The sequence below is a fragment of the Neoarius graeffei genome, chromosome 13, assembly GCF_027579695.1.
Source record: "Neoarius graeffei isolate fNeoGra1 chromosome 13, fNeoGra1.pri, whole genome shotgun sequence".
NCBI lineage: Eukaryota > Metazoa > Chordata > Actinopteri > Siluriformes > Ariidae > Neoarius > Neoarius graeffei.
The window spans coordinates 72,936,000-72,956,124 of NC_083581.1; the positions used below are offsets into that span (position 1 = coordinate 72,936,000).

Genomic DNA, 20,125 nt, shown 5'->3' on the forward strand with positions numbered 1-20,125 from the left:
GTCGATGTCCGTCTGTCCCGGGAAGGCTACTCACCACCTGAAATCAACTCCTCCTCTCGCAATTTTTGGAGGAATTTCAAGAAACTTGACAGGATTCTTTGTGATATGTCGGTAATGGGCAATTCCATGTAAATGTCAACCTCACCATGCAAAAATAAAGCAACATGTAATACATCAAAACCACTCCCAGAGATCTCACCTAGGCCTGTATTTTACAGATGTGAATAAGTTGAACCAATTTGTAACCAACCTAATGTCACTGTCAGTCTTTCTTTCTTATAATGTAAACCCCAAGCTAAAATCAACTTTGATCATGTACAATTCTATATTATTGCCACAAGCCACAGAAATGTATGCTAAAATCCACAAAACAGCAAAACAATAGCCATCCTAAATGTTATTTAAGAACTTTGATAGTTTTAGCTGATATTTAGAGAGTTTTTCAAAGGGTTATGGTGGTTAAATTGCTGATTTTCTAAACATATGCCATGTCCATTTCAGACGCGTCACATCCATAACGGAATTTCGTCACATCCATAACGCTGACTTTTCCTTCCGAAACTCTGCATGAAATACAAAATATTTTAAACAAAGATTTTTTAATATTCACCTTGGACCCCTCTATCAAACGGATCTCTCCATTTCGACATTAGGTTTACAATTTCACAGAGTTTGATAAAAATGTACAGTCACCCAAGAAAAGTGATACTTTTTCTGTCACATCCATAACGCATCTTTTATTGGCGTTTTCTGGCATGCCCTAGATGTACTATGGGAATTGTTCTTGTTCTATCACTTCTCCAGTATGGTACAGCCTTAAAATATGCAACACCTGTTTAAATACTGGGAGACAATAAAACATGCACTGGGTCATTTGTTGCCATTTTGAGTTCAAGTGTCACGTCCATAACGCTGGAATTGCTCTAATGCGCCAATTGCAATTTCGTTCAATTCGGTCACATTTTACCAGAGTTATGACCTCGTTGCCAGCGGAGGATTTTGTGCTCTTCAAGCACTTTTTGTTCTGTCTTGACACAGAACTTAGTTTAGTTTTTTTTTTTTTTTTTTTAAGTGCATGATGCTGCACATTTCTTGCAGGCTTGCATGTAAAATGTGCTCGGAGTTTTTAAAAAAAAAAAAAAAGGCAAGTGTGAAAACACTCCTTTAACTGCTGTTGTGCTGACTTGGGTGTATCTGTGTCATATTAACTTGTGCTCTGAATAACTAACATCACGTCTTGTCTCGACAGTGATGGATGGGTCCCTGCCTACCTCGCTGAAGCACATCATCAGTAATGCCGAGTATTATGGCCCTTCACTCTTCCTCCTGGGTGAGCACACAGTGCAAGCGGACCTGTGGTTTTCTCAAGCTGTTATTGTCTGTTCACAGCAGCTTTCAAGCACTTTGAACAGATTAGAGTGGGCGGTGACGGACAGTGTAGTAAAATTTAAACTCCACAGCTTTACCTGTTCATGTTTGTGTGTATTTTTTTAACTTATTAATCAGATTACTGTATCTGCTTATTAACCAGAAAGTTTTTGAGGTCAGACTGTGTAAGATTGAGATGAGTTTAAAAAAAAAAAGGCACACAGGCGAATGATTCACTTGATTCTGACCTCCCATCAGACTGAGGCTGAAACTCAATTTTTTTTGGTTTGATGACGAGAACGAATTTTTTTTTTTTTTAAATATATACTGAAAGCAATCTTCTCATTCTGTCTCAGCGACGGAGGTGGTGACAGTATTCGTGTTCCAGGAACCGTCTCTCCTCTCCTCCCTGCAGGACAACGGCCTAACGGATGTCATGCTACATGCATTGCTCATCAAAGATGTGAGTCTGCCATATCAATCCCCCCCTCCTTTCCCTCTCTCATATTCTGCTTCCTCCTCCCTTCCTTACTTTCTTTTCTTTTCCTCTATTGTGTTCTGTTTAACCCACATGTTTCCTCCGTTCTCCACGTTTGAGTATAACAGCGTCTCTGTTAGCGAGCCTTGGGCGAACGGACATCTTGTCTCACCACCCACTCCCAGCCTTTTGTTTGTTGTGTTCACGGTCTCGTTCACTCTTTCTTTGCCAGCTCTTTCTAATTAACTTCCCCAAACCTCGCATTCCGGCAGCTCTCGCACCACACCTGTTGGACGGTCTTGTTTCTGGCATCTTCCCACGATCCTCTCTCTCATGTTCCTCCCCTACTCTGCTTTTTTTTTTCTCTCCGATTCTCTCTCTCACAGTTTCTGTCTCTGCAGGTCCCTGCCACCCGAGAGGTGCTGGGTTCCTTGCCCAATGTCTTCAGTGCTCTGTGCCTAAACGCCCGTGGCCTGCACTCATTCGTCCAGTGCCAGCCCTTCGAGCGTCTGTTCAAGGTTTTACTGTCGCCCGACTATCTGCCGGCCATGCGACGCCGCCGCAGCTCTGACCCACTGGGTGAGTGACGCAGCAGGAGAGCTTTGAGACGATTGAGCTCAGCGTTTATTAGTCAAATAAGAGTGAGATTTTAACAAACTTGGACAAATCAAACAGGAATGCAGATAGAAATTTTGTTGTACTTTTGTAAGAGAAGTTAATCAACAAATTAACTGGCAGCAGAACGGCACAGTATTCCGACGTTGGCTGTTTTTAATGGCCGTTACGATTTACAGCGATGAAGGATCTCGAGACCTTTTGTTGAAGGTCTGAATGAGGCAAGAAAGTTGAACTGAATTTAATCAGAAGTGATGTTGGTGACTCAGTGAGACGCTGAAACCTTTTATTTTTCAGTTGGGAAAAATAAAGTCGGCAACGTCTGTCAGTGACTGGCAGAGCATTTTATGTTACTCGGTGGCAGTAACTCTTCTCAACAAGTAATCAATAGCAAGTTGTGCTGACTTTTTTTTTTTTGGGTGTGTGGGTTTATTATATTGTACAAAAGTCTCCACTTTTTATAGTTCCGCATGGTTTTGCTCCTTTTTTTTTTTTTTTTTTTAAGGCCATCCTTTAAAAAAAAAAAAAAAATCAGTTTCCTGTCCACCGGGTGAGCAAAAAAATTTTCGGGAGGGAGGGATTTTTTTTTTTTTTTTAAATGGATGGATTTTCTTTCAGTACTTTTTTTATTACAAAAGCAGACACATTTAATAAAATATGACAGTTTAATCAACTGAAACTTGTACAAAAACTTTGTTAGCATTTTAAATGCTGACTGCAACATTTGCAAAACTTTTACAAAGGTACTTAAAATGTCCGACACACGGACTTTTTGTAGTTCTAAATCGAGCGTTAGGCCTAGTTCGGATGAAATTACACTATTAAAATGATCACTGAATGATTTGTTTTTCTGAATCTTTACTATTTTGTTGTTCGCTAGAATACCATTTTGCGATTTCACACTTGAGCAAATGTTTGAAAACTCCGGATCTCCTTCCTTCATGGTGGCTGCCGTTTTTTTGTGCCTCACGGCGCATGCGCAGAGCTGATTCAGTTCAGAGCGCGCGCTCGGCGGAGGCAGTAGTGTGTCGGAGGGAACAGAAGCAGAGATGACGCTTATTTTGTCTCCGGTAAACCAGTCTTCTCTCGTTCAATTACGTGCTGGCATCAAAAGACACCGTTGGTTGTAAATGAACCCAAATTGAGTGGTTGGAGTGTATTTTCATACACAAATGGAGAAATGTTTGCTGAGTGTGTAATTGTGTCGCCCCACTGCAGACCGTTGTCGTTGTTAATTCATAGCATGCTCAGCTGCGTGAATGTGTCGTGCACCGAAAATAAGAGATTTACAAGCCAGGAACGCCTCACGATGCAATACGCAAGAAAAGAAAGAAGATTTACTGCCATTTTACTTTGTATTTGAGTAAAGTGAATAAATAAATGGTCTGTGGAAAATACATTTAATCCTGGGAACTGCGTGCACAGGAGTTTATTTTGTGTTTACTCCCCCCCGGCTGGCTACTTATTTGTCATGGCTGGCTAGTATGAGCCTTAGTGGAAAGCCCTGGGAATGCGGAAATATCAAGTTCGATTTTAGATTTACGAACCTGAAAAAAATGTCGAAAAACCGGCGTTAAAAAAAAAAAAATTCAGCCGCACAAACGGCACTCGCCCGGCCGGTGGACCGGAAACAGAACATTTTTTAATAATGGCCTAACCTGATCTGCCAAAGTAATTTTCTGTGTATTTGTACATTTTAGCAAGTAAAGTAAGACCAAGCTGGAGTAAGGGGGGGGGAAATGTAGTGTGAAGACAGACAGTTGTCTGATGTGAAAGTGAGGTATGAAGGTGTCCGTGTGTGTTTTTCAGGGGATACTGCCTCTAACTTGGGCAGTGCCGTGGATGAGCTCATGAGACATCAACCCACACTGAAAACTGATGCCACCACAGCTATCATCAAGGTAGAGCGGCTAATGATTCAGAAGGGTTGTTTGTTTGTTTGTTTGTTTGTCGTTCTTATGCCATTGTTTACATGTAATGCCTTCTGATCGTCAGTTGCTGGAGGAGATCTGCAACTTGGGCAGAGCTCCCGAGTACATCTGTCAGAAGCCCTCCATCCAGAAAGCTGACGGGACGGTTACAGTACCTCCAGCTCGCTCAAACCACGCAGCAGAAGAAGCCTCCAGTGAAGATGAGGAGGAGGAAGAGGCTCTCCACACATTCACCCAACAGCAAGGGGAACCAGAAAGCAACAGGCAGTTAGTGTTCTTAAGTTAATGACTGGTTTGACTGCAAGTGTATTTGGAGAGAAACGTCGATTCATGGCGTGTGCAGGGGCTTGCGAATAAACCGGATTGTGTTTTCACAGAGTGGTTGGCACGGAAGAGCGGATTCCCATTCCTCTTATGGATTACATTCTCAATGTGGTAAGTGCGGAGTCAGCGAATAGTGAAATTGCTGCTCAACATCGAGCCTGTTCCTAGTTTTATTATTCGTTGCATATTAAATCAGCATGTTCACTTTGCAAGTACACGGACGAGAACCGACTGTTCATCGAAAGACGTTTGCGAAAGAACACCTTCACTGGCTCGAGAGGATGATTTTGCGTTTTCTGTTCTCTTTTTCTTACATCAAGATGAAGTTCGTGGAGTCCATTTTGAGTAACAACACAACAGATGACCACTGTCAGGAGTTTGTGAACCAGAAAGGCCTTCTACCCCTGGTGTCAATCTTGGGGCTTCCTAACCTTCCTATAGACTTCCCCACGTCTGCTGCATGCCAGGCTGTGGCTGGCGTATGCAAATCTATTTTGGTGAGATAATCAGTGCATAATATTTACTAGAATACATTTTTACAATGCCTAGGTGTTAATTGTTGTTGGCGTGAGACTTGTGACAGTATCCTTAAATTCAAACGTGATTTCGTGAATCGTTAACTCGTCTTGGTTTGCTGATTTTTCGGATTCTATCGAGTTGGCCTTTGAATTAAATGTCAATCTATGTAACGAGAATTAAAGCTTAAGAAATCATGCGTATTAATAGATCCTGTGTCTTGTTTAATAAAGGAGATGATGTAGTGATTTGATCTTGTTCTTAAGCCTCGGTCACAACCGGCCGTACGTGCTCTTAAGGCCTCTGCATGCTCTTGCGACGAGGCTTTCGCAGATAGCTTTTCGCAGACAGTTGTAATTTATCGTTGAGCGGGGAGTAATAGGCGTGCGTGATGTTATTCACCGCCACAACGCAAGGGGGCGCGAAGTCGCTAGGAGTAGTTGGTGGGTGTGGTTAGTGGAGTGTTTATCCTCCGGTTACTTATAATGACTGGAACTGGAGTCGTATAGATGTACGCGTAGACATCCTATGTCTATGGATGTACGTACTTCCTCGATCAACCGCTCTTCGTGCTGCTCCATCTTCGCTCGTGTTTTTAAAAATGGCGGTCGTGAAAACAAACCAAAACGGGAAAGTAGGGAAGCGGAAGTGCGTGTACAGCGGATGTAGAGTGGACCAATCGGAGCCCTCTTGTCTGCGAGGCTTCTGCGGTGGTCACAATTTTTGGGAGGCGCGCACAGAGTGTCTGCGAAGGTGGGGGGGCTACGCAGACGCTATCTGTGACGCCGTCTGCGAGGACTGGGTTGTCAGCATAAATTGGCCTTTACGGCTGGTCTACGTGCAAGAAACGCACGGAGGGCGCGCGTGTGACATGCTGATTTTCGAGCCGTAGACCGGCCGCAGAGGTTCTTTGTCATGTCAAACAAACTTTACGGGCACTTGCGTTTTTTTTTTTCAGGTTGTAAGACAAACTTGCGGCCAACATGCGTCTTTCTCCACAAACAAAAAAAAAACGCAGCGATTTGGGAAACGCCAGAAATCGCACGGCCAAAAAATCGTACGTCCGGTTGTGACCTAGGCTTTAGTTTGTTAAACATTACAGGGTTGTAAAAGTAGGAAATTTAAAAGAAATGTCTCATCTCATCTCATTATCTGTAGCCGCTTTATCCTGTTCTACAGGGTCGGAGGCAAGCTGGAGCCTATCCCAGCTGACTACGGGCGAAAGGCGGGGTACACCCTGGACAAGTCGCCAGGTCATCACAGGGCTGACACATAGACACAGACAACTATTCACACTCACATTCACACCTACGGTCAATTTAGAGTCACCAGTTAACCTAACCTGCATGTCTTTGGACTGTGGGGGAAACCGGAGCACCCGGAGGAAACCCACGCGGACATGGGGAGAACATGCAAACTCCGCACAGAAAGGCCCTCGCCGGCCACGGGGCTTGAACCCGGACCTTCTTGCTGTGAGGCGACAGCGCTAACCACTACACCACCGTGCCGCCCCTAAAAGAAATGTGTGAAGTTCAAATAGTTTTCACAGTAATATAAAGTCAAGACAAACTAAAGTCTATCTTTAGACGTTCCCTCCCTCATGCATTAAGGAAGCTGTATTAGTGATGGGATTCATGTTTTTCCCCGTTCATAATACAGTTGCTGACCTTTTAAAAGTAAACTGAACATGAAGCTTGGAAGGTTTTAAAAAAAAAATTAGTCTGGAAAAGATATTGAAAAGGCGTGGGGTTTTTTTTTTTCCCCCTTATGAACAAAGGGCAAGAACATTGTATAAAAATATTTCACGTAGATTAATGATTTCAGATCATGTGCTCTGGGTACTTAAAAAAAAAAAAATCATAACTCCTTAAAATGTCTTCCATAAATCAAATTTTGTGACTGTAAAACTCTCTGTGTTCCTGGCTCAGACCTTATCCCACGAGCCAAAGGTTTTGCAGGAAGGGCTCTGCCAGTTGGACAGCATCCTGTCGGCCCTGGAGCCGCTTCATCGGCCCATCGAGGAGCCAGGTGGCTCGGTTCTTCTGAGAGAACTTGCCAACGCCGGCCATGTCACTGATGCCACGCTATCTGCCCGCGCTACACCTCTGCTGCATGCACTCACGGCCGCACATGCATACATCCTTATGTTCGTCCACACGTGCAGAGTTGGGCAGGTAAAGTTTGCGGCGTGACAGTGATGACAAAAAAAAAAAATAATTCAAAGGATTCATTAACGCTATCTGTCTCTTTTTCCTCCTCTCAGAGTGAGATCCGAGCGATCTCCGTGAACCAGTGGGGCTCTCAGCTGGGGCTGAGCGTACTCAATAAGTTGAGCCAGCTCTATTGCTCGCTGGTGTGGGAGAGCACGGTGCTGCTGTCCCTCTGCACACCCAACAGGTCAGCGCTGCACTCCACTCGGCTTACACTCCGCAAGCCTCCTGCCATCGGCCCTCTTGTGGCTGAAACTGTGAATGTAAACCGAAGCCATAGACTTTTAAAACAGGTGAACCTGTATCCGGATACTCAAATGACAAAATGGCTTCTGGAACACTGATTCAGTGCAAATTGGTTAGATTCGTCGTGCTAGATGAACACGTGATGCCTAGTTTTCAGACCGTGAGGAAAATTGAAAGACTCCTTTACTCATGATCTTTATTTCCTTCAAACTCCTACAATAATTTAATAATGGTTTGACTGATTCTAAGCTGTGACTAATTTTCTTGGTCCCCCAGTCATCGCTTAACAACCTCCTTCTAATGCTTTAGGTAGATGCCCCAGTGTTGCCCCTTTTCCACCAAAGCAGTTCCCAGGCTGGTTTGGGGCCAGTGCTTAGTTTGGAACCGGGTTTTCTGTTTCCACTGACAAGGAACTGGCTCTGGGGCCAGAAAAACCGGTTCCAGGCTAGCACCAACTCTCTGCTGGGCCAGAGGAAAGAACCGCTTACGTCAGCGGGCGGGCGGAGTTGTTAAGACCAACAACAATAACAAGACCGCGAAAGATCGCCATTTTTAAGCGACAAGAAGCAGCAGCTGCATTGTTGCTGCTGCTGCTGCTTCTTCTGTGTTGTTTTTGCTTTGATATTCACGCCAAGGTTTATGCAAACGTAGCGACGTAACTGACGTATACAGCGACGTAATGACATGACTTCCCTTAGCACCGTGAGCTATGGAAAAGCAAACTGGTTCTCAGCTGACTCGCAAGTTGAACGAGTTGTGAACCAGCACTGGCCCCGAACCAGCCCTGGAGCTGATTTGGTGGAAAAGGGGTATGTGTCCCCTTTTTTAAACATCTTTTGACTTTGTATCTCAGAATGTACAGAAAAAGAAATGTTTGGGAGGATCCACTCGTGTGAGGCTTGGGCTCAGTTATTTGGCTAAATATTCCCACCGACTTTAGTATTTAATGAGAAAACGGACTCACTGTGCCAGCCTACGTTTGGGGTCCTTGATGTACGATCTTGTCCATGAATCATGGCCTTTGTTCCAGGGCAGAGATGGCTGGGCTTGAAGTATTGAGTTGCTTTTGTTTTTGTGCAGTCTCCCTCCTGGCTGTGAATTTGGCCAGGCTGACATGCAGAAACTGGTGCCTAAAGAAGAAAAACCCTCCAGCAGTGCGACGATCAGCGGAGGCCGGAGAACCGGTAAAAAAACACTTGCCCATGGTGATTCGGCATAAATCCTTCCCTACAAACCTGCTTATCTGTCCATCCTTCTTTTTCTCCACCTTGAATCTCCAGTGCATCCTTTGTCGCATGCTTTCGTTCCTGTGTTTTTAACTTGCCATTGTGAGAGCCTTGTTTCTTCATGCTCGACTGAATTCTCTCTGCTGGCGTTTGCTCTAGCTGAGGCGGAGGCTCTGTCTGTGGGAGTGGACCCCTCCGCACAGGGGCTGCTGGAAGGCATGGGTCTGGATGGAGACTCCCTCGCGCCGATGGAGACGGATGAGCCCACAACCACTGACCCGAAAGCCAAGTCCAAACTCACTCCTGCCATGGCAACGCGCATCAAGCAGATCAAACCTCTGCTGTCTGGTCAGTCCCTGAATCAAGCTCAGATTGTTTGTTTTCTGTGTGGCTTTATTTGGCAGTGTATTTTGCCTGGTGTGTCAAGAGAAAGAAATGCACAAAGACAGGTCAAATGATGGATGTTATCTCTGAACAGAAATAAAAAGAACAGAAATAATTTTTTTTTTCGTGGTTCGGTTTCCATCAAATCCTGCGCTCTGATTGGCTGGCGAGTGGGTCTGTATCCTACGGTACATACCCTGGTTACAGACCTCTGGTGACTTGCTCGTTCACAACAACAAACATGGTAGCATTTTTTTGTCAACATTTTAAAAAAAATTATTTTTTTAATAAGATTATCAAAAATCTTATAAATTTTTGCCAGCATTTCTCAGGAGAATAGCATTTAATTTTACAGCATGGATAGCGATAACGACAGTGTTCACAGTGAAAGCGAGTTTTACTACCCTGACGAAGAAGAAATAAAGGAAAACATTTCAGGAGAAAGCTAAAAACCTGTAACTTGCTAACGCCGAGCAAAAACATGGCTGAATCCTGAATGACTCAATTTTGTATAAATAGGGGACTACATAGGCGGCACAATGTAGTTGTTTTTTTTTTTTTTTTTTTTTCCCTGCCATGGAAGTGCACTTGTATACCGAGGAGGAAGCCATTTGCATTACAGCCGTGAATGAGGATTCAAAATGGCGGCTCGGCTCGGTTTTCCCTTTCGGGCGCTCTCGTTTTCTGTTAGAATTTGGTAAAGAAAAAAAAAAAAGTATTATTTACCAACGGTCGGTCCGTATGGTGAAATACCGTGACCTCGGCCTTGAATACTGACCTCGACCCAGAGGGCCTCGCTCAGTACTTTCAAGACCTCGGTCATGGTATTTCACCATACGGACCTCCCAGCTAGGAAATAACATACACTACCGTTCAAAAGTTTGGGGTCACTTTGAAATGTCCTTATTTTGAAAGAAAAGCACTGTTCTTTTCAATGACGATCACTTTAAACTAATCAGAAATCCACTCTATACATTGCTAATGTGGTAAATGACTATTCTAGCTGCAAATGTCTGGTTTTTGGTGCAATATCTCCATAGGTGTATAGAGGCCCATTTCCAGCAACTCTCACTCCAGTGTTCTAATGGTACAATGTGTTTGCTCATTGCCTCAGAAGGCTAATGGATGATTAGAAAACCCTTGTACAATCATGTTAGCACAGCTGAAAACAGTTGAGCTCTTTAGAGAAGCTATAAAACTGACCTTCCTTTGAGCAGATTGAGTTTCTGGAGCATCACATTTGTGGGGTCGATTAAATGCTCAAAATGGCCAGAAAAATGTCTCGACTATATTTTCTATTCATTTTACAACTTATGGTGGTAAATAAAAGTGTGACTTTTCATGGAAAACACAAAATTGTCTGGGTGACCCCAAACTTTTGAACGGTAGTGTATATATTACTGTGGATAAACAAAAATGAGTCTGAATCATTCGAGTTTACGATGGTGGTAAAGTCGATTCCGCACGATTTTCTTTTCCTCGTAAAACAGCAGTTTATGTCTCGTATGTTTCCTGTGATACGAAGTGTTGTGGTTAGCGTCAGGCTGTCTGGTGGTGGTAAAATTATAGGTTAACTTTCAGGTGCTAAATTGTTTAAAAATTAGAATACGTTTGTTTAATGAATTTGACAGCCATGAATACAATGCCTTGCTCAAACACACTTCTTCTCTTCTGCAGCATCATCTCGTTTAGGAAGGGCTCTGGCTGAACTGTTTGGTTTGCTGGTGAAGCTTTGCGTGGGCTCACCTGTCCGTCAGCGTCGCTCCCACCACACGACAAACACGGGCACTGCCCCAACGCCAGCTGCTCGTTCAACTGCTTCCTCACTTACCAAGCTGCTCACCAAGGGCCTGAGCTGGCAGCCCCCTCCGTATACGCCCACCCCTCGCTTTAGGTACAGTCCCTCATCAATCTCCTTTTGTCTCCAGCTATGTATGTGTCTTTTTGTATTCATATGCCTGTAAATGCACTGACATGTCTGGTTCTGTTCAGGCTGACGTTCTTCATTTGTTCTGTTGGCTTCACTTCACCCATGCTATTTGATGAGAGGAAGTACCCCTACCACCTGATGCTGCAGAAGTTCTTCTGCTCTGGAGGCCATGATGCTCTGTTTGAGTGAGTGGAGACGTGTTTTGCTATTCCTAAACCTGATATGGCACTCGGGCATCATTATAATTTCTCCAACCCCTATTTCCTGTGTCTGTGTGCTCGGTCGCTCAGGACATTTAACTGGGCGTTGTCCATGGGAGGTAAAGTGCCAGTGTCTGAGGGGTTGGAGCATCCTGAACTACCTGATGGGACTGGGGAGTTTTTAGATGCCTGGCTAATGCTAGTGGAGAAGATGGTGAACCCCAGTACAGTGCTGGACTCTCCTCACTCTCTGCCTGCCAAGGTGCCTGGAACAACGACAACCGCGCCACAGTTCAGCGCCCTTCGTTTCCTCATCGTCACCCAGAAAGTGAGAATACCTTTTTGAAGAAAGTTTCAATGAATTTTTTTGCTGATGGTTTGTGTACTTGGGATGAATAAACGCACAATGACTACGTTCAGACTGCACCCTGAAACGACCCATATCCGATTTTTTTGCCCATGTGTGACCTGTATCCGATTTGTTATTGACAATCTGAACGACACAGATCCGATTTTTTCACATGCGACCCAGGCTGCTTGGATATGTGGTCCTAAATCCGATGCGTATCCGATATTTTCACATGCGACTGCAGTCTGACCGGACAGGTCGCATTCATGCGACCTACACGTCATCAACAAGAGACAAACGTCACTATTCTGCGTTGGCTAATCCCGCCTCTTTGGTGGAAAACAACATCATTTGTACAGTTTTCAGAATTTAAGTAGACTTTTATAGAATTGATCAAGCTAATGGTGGATTTGGTAGGGACCTGGATGTTGATCTGTTAGCCTGATTAAATAAAACAGTTTCTATAACTGATTTATAACTTAAACCATCCTGTATTACAAGATTGTTCTGGAAATTTCCAGTAATTTGACACCTTCGGTCTCATTAGTCTGCTGCCCACATTAATCAGATTATTGTGCGAGTTCCGCCGCCGCCACAAAAACCACATCGCCAGGTCTCGCCTCATCTCCATAGCAAACTGCACTGGTGTTTCTGCACCTTGAGCCAGCGCTGAGAGAAGTTGCAGAATTCAGCTGGCTATAAACAATCTAAATAAATATTTATAAAAATGTAGAAAAAGTTTTTATTAATATGACGAAATAAATATGTGCAAATTATTAAGCCTGAATTAAGAGTTTGGTAATACAGCGGCCGCATCCCAAATGACTGCCTACTGAAGCTCGAGTGCACTATATAGAGTTTAAAAATCCATTACTTCCTAGTAACGTAGTGCACTTATATAGAAATTAGAGAGACATTTAGGAGTCAACCCTCATTACCAGGCTACACGTTTTCATTTCAGTTCAGAAACAAAAACACACACGAGACCTCACACTTTAACACTAACCAGATAATTAAACAAACAAACAAAAAAAGAAATCATTAAACATGAGTGTGCTTTTTTTTGTTTACGTATTACGTAGATGTGCTTATTACGTGTCAATTTGCGCATGCGGGACACTTTTGGGTCGTTTTCCGTTCATATTGGAGATCGCATACAAGTCTCATATAATTGGTAATGTGAACGGCCTAACAAAAAAATCGGATTTCACAACAAATCGGATATGGGTCGTTTCAGGTTGCAGTCTGAACGTAGTGAATGACTGAACGTGACACTAGGGGTGGGACACATTTCAGATCGATACATCAATTTTGCTATTTTTACTGTTCAGAACTACAGGTTTGGACAGTTCAGTATTTTAGTAATCTGTGACAGTTTTTCTATGTAGGTGAAAATTTGAATGTTTTCATTTAGACACTTTTTTTTTTTTTTTTTGGGGGGAGGCAAAAATGGACTGACCAAAATACATGCACCTGTTATGGGGCCAGTAAAAACGAATGTAATAGCAGTGTGCTACAATAGTTGTTTTTCGACATGCTGCTAATTGTTTGACTCTTGGAAATCCAGGCCGCCTTTAACTGCATCCGCAGCTTGTGGAACCGCAAGCCACTGAAGGTGTATGGCGGACGCATGGCCGAGTCCATGCTGGCCATCCTTTGCCACATACTACGTGGTGAACCAGTCATTCAAGAGCGTCTGTCCAAGGAGAAGGAAGGCACTTCTCGCACTGATGAGGATGGAGGCTCTGGGGCTGGAGGAACTAGTGCAGGGCCAGGAACTGGAGCAGTGGGGGAAGGTGCTTCTGGATCTGGAGGTAGTGCCAGCACGGCTGGAAGCACTGCAGATGATGGGAACAGTTCTGCAACCCGCAGAGAACCACAGGTTAACCAGGCTCAACTCACACAGGTAATGGCTCCGTTTCACGGCTGACAATTTCTCTCTCTCTCTCTCTCTGGTGCAGTTGTTTTTAGTTTTTAATCCCCCGTTGGCCGAAAGGTCCGAAGGGGGATTATGTCGTGGCGATTTCTGTTTGTCTGTCCTGGGAAGGGTACTCACCTTCTGAAATCAACTCCTCTCTCAATTTTTGCACTGCAAAAACCCGGCTTACGAAAACAAGAAAAAAAAGTAATAAAATTAAGAATATTTTACTTAAAATAAGCAAAATTATCTGCCAACAGAACAAGAAAATTTGACTTGGCAAGATTTTTAAAAACAAGTAAATATATCTAGCTTTAGAAACCCCACAGATGTCTTAAAACTAGTGTATTTATACTAAAAACAAGTAAAGTTGTACTACTCATTTTAACATGCTAGATATTTTGTCCCCCAACCAACAGTTTGACTATTTCATCTGGGCGTTTTGGTGTGCTCTGTTTAAGTAAGTGTTTATACCAACTGAGACCGGCAAATAAATCACAATCAAACCAACAAACCAATCCATTATGTAGCCTATTTTTGTTGCCAGTTTGACAATGCAGCAATTCATTTCATTTAGTTATGTTTTGTGTTAAGAGATTAAAAGAGAGCATAAGATGCTTGAAATAAGAAATTCTGACTTTGACAAACTTGTCATGGTTAATAGAACACCGATGAAATTATGGTAATTCTCATTTTAAGACAGAACTTACTCATAACCAGTAATAAAATCTCAATAACAATTTATAATACCTTATTAAGATAATTGAGGGGAAAATGCTTAAAGTAAGTGAAATACTCTTACACAAAACCTGCCTGGAAAGGAGAATTATCTTGGCAGACAAATAGCAAGCATATTTTGTCTTGATTTAAGATATTTAATCTTGGTTAGATTTTACTTTTTGCAGTGTGGACGAATTTCACGGAACTTGGCAAAAGGCCTTGTTATATGACGGTAATACGCATATTGCGATTTAATTTCGTTTGTGAGAATTGTCCCAGAGTTGTGACCCTTGATTAAATAACTTGTACTTTGACAATTTCATGAGGGTGTACGTTCTTCTGAAATCAACTCCTCTTGTAATTTGTGGAGGAATTTCACCAAACTTGGCAGAAGGCTTTGTTATATGACAGTTATACACATATTGAAATTTTGTTTAATTTGGGCAAATTTTACCAGAGTTATGCCCTTGATTATTAACGAACTTGTACTTTGGCAATTTCATCAAGGTGTGCTTGCTTTCTGAAATCAACTTCCCTCACAATTTTTATCCCCCGCTGGCTGAACGGCCCGAAGGGGGATTACGTCGTGGCGATGTCTGTCCGTCCATCCTGGGAAGGGTGCTTGCCTTCTGAAATCAACTCCTCTCACAATTTTTGGAAGAAATTCATGAAACTTGACAGGATTCTTTGTCATACAGGGGTGCTTGAAAGTTTGTGAACCCTTTAGAATTTTCTACATAAATATGACCTAAAACATCAGATTTTCACACAAGTCCTAAAAGTAGATAAAGAGAACCCAGTTAAACAAATGAGACAGAAATATTATACTTGGTCATTTATTTATTGAGGAAAATGAGCAAATATTGCATACCTGTGAGTGGCAAAAGTATGTGAACCTTTTGCTTTCAGTATCTGGTGTGACCCCCTTGTGCAGCAATAACTGCAACTAAACGTTTGCGGTAACTGTTGCTCAGTCCTGCACACCGGCTTGGAGGAATTTTAGCCCGTTCCTCCGTACAGAACAGCTTCAACTCTGGGATGTTGGTGGGTTTCCTCACATGAACTGCTCGCTTCAGGTCCTTCCACAACATTTCCATTGGATTAAGGTCAGGACTTTGACTTGGCCATTCCAAAACATGAACTTTATTCTTCTTTAACCATTCTTTGGTAGAACGACTTGTGTGCTTAGGGTCGTTGTCTTGCTGCATGACCCACCTTCTCTTGAGATTCAGTTCATGGACAGATGTCCTGACATTTTCCTTTAGAATTCGCTGGTATAATTCAGAATTCATTGTTCCATCAATGATGGCAAGCCGTCCTGGCCCAGATGCAGCAAAACAGGCCCAAACCATGATACTACCACCACCATGTTTCACAGATGGGATAAGGTTCTTATGCTGGAATGCAGTGTTTTCCTTTCTCCAAACATAACGCTTCTCATTTAAACCAAAAAGTTCCCTTTTGGTCTCATCCGTCCCCAAAACATTTTTCCAATAGCCTTCTGGCTTGTCCATGTGATCTTTAGCAAACTGCAGATGAGCAGCAATGTTGTTTTTGGAGAGCAGTGGCTTTCTCCTTGCAACCCTGCCATGCACGCCATTTGTTTTTCAGTGTTCTCCTGATGGTGGACTCATGAACATTAACATTAGCCAATGTGAGAGAGGCCTTCAATTGCTTAGAAGTTACCCTGGGGTCCTTTGCAACCTCGCCGACTATTACACGCCTTGCTCTTGGAGTGATCTTTGTTGGTCGACCACTCCTGGGGAGGGTAACAATGGTCTTGAATTTCCTCCATTTGTACACAATCTGTCTGACTGTGGATTGGTGGAGTCCAAACTCTTTAGAGATGGTTTTGTAACCTTTTCCAGCCTGATGATCATCAACAACGCTTTTTCTGAGGTCCTCAGAAATCTCCTTTGTTCGTGCCATGATACACTTCCACAAGCATGTGTTGTGAAGATCAGACTTTAATAGATCCCTGTTCTTTAAATAAAACAGGGTGCCCACTCACACCTGATTTCAATCAATGGGATGACAAACACCTGACTCTAATTTCACCTTCAGATTAACTGCTAATCCTAGAGGTTCACATACTTTTGCCACTCTCAGATCTGTAATATTGGATCATTTTCCTCAATAAATAAATGACCAAGTATAATATTTTTGTCTCATTTGTTTAACTGGGTTCTCTTTATCTACTTTTAGGACTTGTGTGAAAATCTGATGATGTTTTAGGTCATATTTATGCAGAAATATAGAAAATTCTAAAGGGTTCACAAACTTTCAAGCACCACTGTATGTCGGTAATCCGCATATTGCAATTTCGTTCAATTTGGTCGCATTTTACCAATTATGGCCTAGTTGCCAGCGGGGGATATTGTACTCTCTGAGCACTTTTGCTACCACATATAATGTGCTGCTCTTTTCCATTAAAAAAAAAAAGAAGCCAGCAGTGTTTTTAAAATTTACATCAAAATTGTTTACTGAAATTTGCACCAAACTAGCTAGAACCTACACTGCTGATTCTAACAGGAGCTACGATGTATTTTTGGTGCTGTTTCGAAGCTAAATTATTTATGAAATATTATTGAAGTCATAAACTTGAGGTAATCCAGTTACTTATTTTAACGGAGCCACATTCCGAAATCTGATTCGTTTAGCTCTAAACTGTTGGAATCCTGGTGCGGTTCATAAAACTACATACATAAAAAATAAATAATTTGTCCTTTTTGTATAGCTGATAGACATGGGCTTCTCCAGAGAGCATGCTATGGAGGCTTTGCTTAACACCACCACCATGGAGCAAGCTACAGAATACCTCCTCACCCATCCACCACCGTTACTCAGTGCTGCCATTCGGGTAAGACACCATGACATGTTTTTTTTTAAATAAAAAATAAAAATGAGTTTGTTTATTGCTACACACAAGTATGGTCGCATACGTTTTCGGCTTACGGTTTGCCACTTTGGCTTGCGTCACTGAAGGAATTCACCATGTCTGAAGAGGACCAGATGATGAGGGCCATTGCCATGTCTCTCGGTCAGGAAGTCAGCATGGAGCAACGCTCAGACTCTCCTGAGGTGGGCAGACGGACACGCAGGCGTGCACACACACAAAAGCTTTGTTTCAAATGGCATACTGCGCACATGATTTGTACTGTGTACAACATGCGGCTTTTAGCATGCAGCCACAGCTACAGTGGTGTGAAAAAGTGTTTGCCCCTTCCCGATTTCTTATTTTTTTGCATTTTTGTCACACTTAAATGTTTCAGATCATCAAACAAATTTAAATATTAAAGATAACACATGTAAACACAAAATGCAGTTTTAAACCTACATGACCCTGTGTGAAAAAGTGATCCCCCCCCCCCCCGTTTAAAACATAAATTAACTGTGGTTTATCACATCTTTGGAAAGCGGAGTTCAATTTCTCTAGCCACACCCAGGCCTGATTACTGCCACACCTGTTCTCAATCAAGAAATCACTTAAATTGGACCCGCCTGACAGTGAAGTAGACCAAAAAAAAAAAGATCCTCAAAAGCTAGACATCATGCTGCGATCCAAAGAAATTCAGGAACAAATGAGAAACAAAGATCTCAATTACTATCTGTCTGGAAAAGGTTATAAAGCCATTTCTCAAGCTTTGGGACTCCAGCGAACTACAGTGAGAGCCATTATCCACAAATGGTGACAACATGGAACAGTGGTGAACCTTCCCAGGAGTGGCCGGCCGACCAAAATTACCCCAAGAGCGCAGCGATGACTCATCCAAGAGGTCACAAAAGACCCCACAACATCATCCAAAGAACTGCAGGCCTCATTTGCCTCAGTTAAAGGTGGAGTACGAGATTTTTTCAGGAGTATTTTTTTACCATATTGCTTGAAAAGCTCCTCACATCCATGTTGCAAGCAGTACAATAGAAGGTTTGACCCAAAAATGAAATATTTTAATCCAGTCTACAGTGTAAAATAAAGGAAAAACGCCATCAAATCCTATCGAGGTACCACCTCAAAATGATTGGATACTGACACGTCAATCAGACTGAAGCCCGCGTGTGTGTGAGAGAGAGCGAGCAGCCCCTCCCCCAACCCGCGCGCTGCGAGGAGTGTGTCGCACAGAAAGCGCAGGATTTTCTCAGTGCGCTCCCTCCAAACAACGGGGATTTACACAAAAACGGAAGGAGATATTCACAAAATTCTTTCACAGTGAGTGCCACAAGGCTCTCCTGAACACACTGATGTAATTTTTTTGTCTGTAGTGTAAACAATGAGGTCACTGGAGTGAGTTAAAAACGAGTGACTTTTCTGCCAAGTTTATAATGGCAGTCTGTGGGGCTGCGCGCCTGCCCTCTCCTCACTTTCGGGCTTCTCATTCAAAAACTGCAAGTCCTATCGTGTAGGTAGACACATTGTGTGAATCGAGACAAGTGTGGCTACTACTTTTGAGAAAATTGTGTGTGGAGTGAAAATTGGGGCTGAAAACACAGTTTAAATGAGAAAGTTTGAGCTATTTTTCCAAGCTCTCTACACTCTAACTTGACGAGCTCCACTGGTGTGTAACGCAATAGACACCCATTATAAAGCCGGAATTTCTCAGGCTTTATAAGAGGGAGGAGGGGTGGAGACGCGGGGGGTGGGAGCATGGCGAGGGCGGGCGTGTTTCTTTTCAAAATATGGCTTGCGGGAACCATTATTCCAAAATCTCGTACTCCACCTTTAAGGTCAGTGTTCATGACTCCACCATAAGAAAGAGACTGGGCAAAAATGGCCTGCATGGCAGAGTTCCAAGACAAAACCCACTACTGAGCAAAAAGAACATAAAGGCTCATCTCAGTTTTGCCAGAAAACATCTTGATGATCCCCAAGACTTTTGGGAAAATACTCTGGACTGACGAGACAAAAGTTGAACTTTTTGGAAGGTGTATGTCCCGTTACATCTGGCGTAAAAGTAACGCAGCATTTCAGAAAAGGAACATCATCCCAACAGTAAAATATGGTGGTGGTAGTGTGATGGTCTGGGGCTGTTTTGCTGCTTCAGGACCTGGAAGACTTGCTGTGGTAAATGGAACCGTGAATTCTGCTGTCTACCAAAAAATCCTGAAGGAGAATGTCCGGCCATCTGTTCGTGACCTCAAGCTGAAGCGCACTTGGGTTCTGCAGCAGGACAATGATCCAAAACACACGAGCAAGTCCACCTCTGAATGGCTTAAGAAAAACAAAATGAAGACTTTGAAGTGGCCTAGTCAAAGTCCTGACCTGAATCCGATTGAGATGCTGTGGCATGACCTTAAAAAGGCGGTTCGTGCTCGAAAACCCTCCAGTGTGGCTGAATTACAACAATTCTGTAAAGATGAGCGAGCCAAAATTCCTCCACATCGCTGTAAAAGACTCCTTGCCAGTTATCGCAAACACTTGATTGCAGTTATTGCTGCTAAGGATGGCCCAACTAGTTATTAGTGGATGGGGCAATCACTTTTTCACACAGGGTCATGTAGGTTTGGATTTTTTTTTTTCCCCCTTAATAATAAAAACCTTCATTTAAAAACTGCATTTTGTGTTTACATGTTCTTTGTCTAATATTTTTAAATTTGTTTGATCAGAAACATTTAAGTGTGACAAACATGCAAAAAAAAAAAATCAGGAAGGGGGCAAACACTTTTTTTTTTTTTTTTTTTTCACACCACTGTAGTTAACCAATTTCTAATAAAA

The 20,125-nt window shown here is 42.8% G+C and overlaps 2 protein-coding genes across 9 annotated transcripts in view; both read left to right on the forward strand.

Annotated features, from left to right (window-relative positions):
* Nucleotides 1-1,217, forward strand: part of zgc:153867 (uncharacterized protein LOC337226 homolog) — a 339,132-nt gene extending 337,915 nt beyond the window's left edge. Inside the window, exon 7 of the mRNA XM_060938501.1 lies at nucleotides 1,207-1,217. The gene's annotated coding sequence lies outside the window, so the exon portion shown is untranslated. The remainder of the gene's footprint in view (nucleotides 1-1,206) is intronic.
* huwe1 (HECT, UBA and WWE domain containing E3 ubiquitin protein ligase 1) overlaps nucleotides 1-20,125 on the forward strand; it is a 144,938-nt gene that overhangs the window by 28,909 nt on the left and 95,904 nt on the right. For 5 of the 8 annotated variants that reach the window (XM_060938489.1, XM_060938492.1, XM_060938494.1 and 2 more), the window contains exons 18-34: nucleotides 1,250-1,330; nucleotides 1,725-1,831; nucleotides 2,233-2,425; nucleotides 4,271-4,362; nucleotides 4,457-4,659; nucleotides 4,770-4,827; nucleotides 5,037-5,213; nucleotides 7,161-7,406; nucleotides 7,496-7,629; nucleotides 8,769-8,872; nucleotides 9,074-9,262; nucleotides 10,976-11,192; nucleotides 11,291-11,413; nucleotides 11,519-11,756; nucleotides 13,345-13,683; nucleotides 17,153-17,275; nucleotides 17,401-17,496. In XM_060938489.1, coding sequence (XP_060794472.1) covers nucleotides 1,250-1,330; nucleotides 1,725-1,831; nucleotides 2,233-2,425; nucleotides 4,271-4,362; nucleotides 4,457-4,659; nucleotides 4,770-4,827; nucleotides 5,037-5,213; nucleotides 7,161-7,406; nucleotides 7,496-7,629; nucleotides 8,769-8,872; nucleotides 9,074-9,262; nucleotides 10,976-11,192; nucleotides 11,291-11,413; nucleotides 11,519-11,756; nucleotides 13,345-13,683; nucleotides 17,153-17,275; nucleotides 17,401-17,496 — 2,720 coding nt within the window. The remainder of the gene's footprint in view (nucleotides 1-1,249; nucleotides 1,331-1,724; nucleotides 1,832-2,232; nucleotides 2,426-4,270; nucleotides 4,363-4,456; nucleotides 4,660-4,769; nucleotides 4,828-5,036; nucleotides 5,214-7,160; nucleotides 7,407-7,495; nucleotides 7,630-8,768; nucleotides 8,873-9,073; nucleotides 9,263-10,975; nucleotides 11,193-11,290; nucleotides 11,414-11,518; nucleotides 11,757-13,344; nucleotides 13,684-17,152; nucleotides 17,276-17,400; nucleotides 17,497-20,125) is intronic. The other 3 variants (XM_060938493.1, XM_060938496.1, XM_060938495.1) reach the window with 2 other exon arrangements.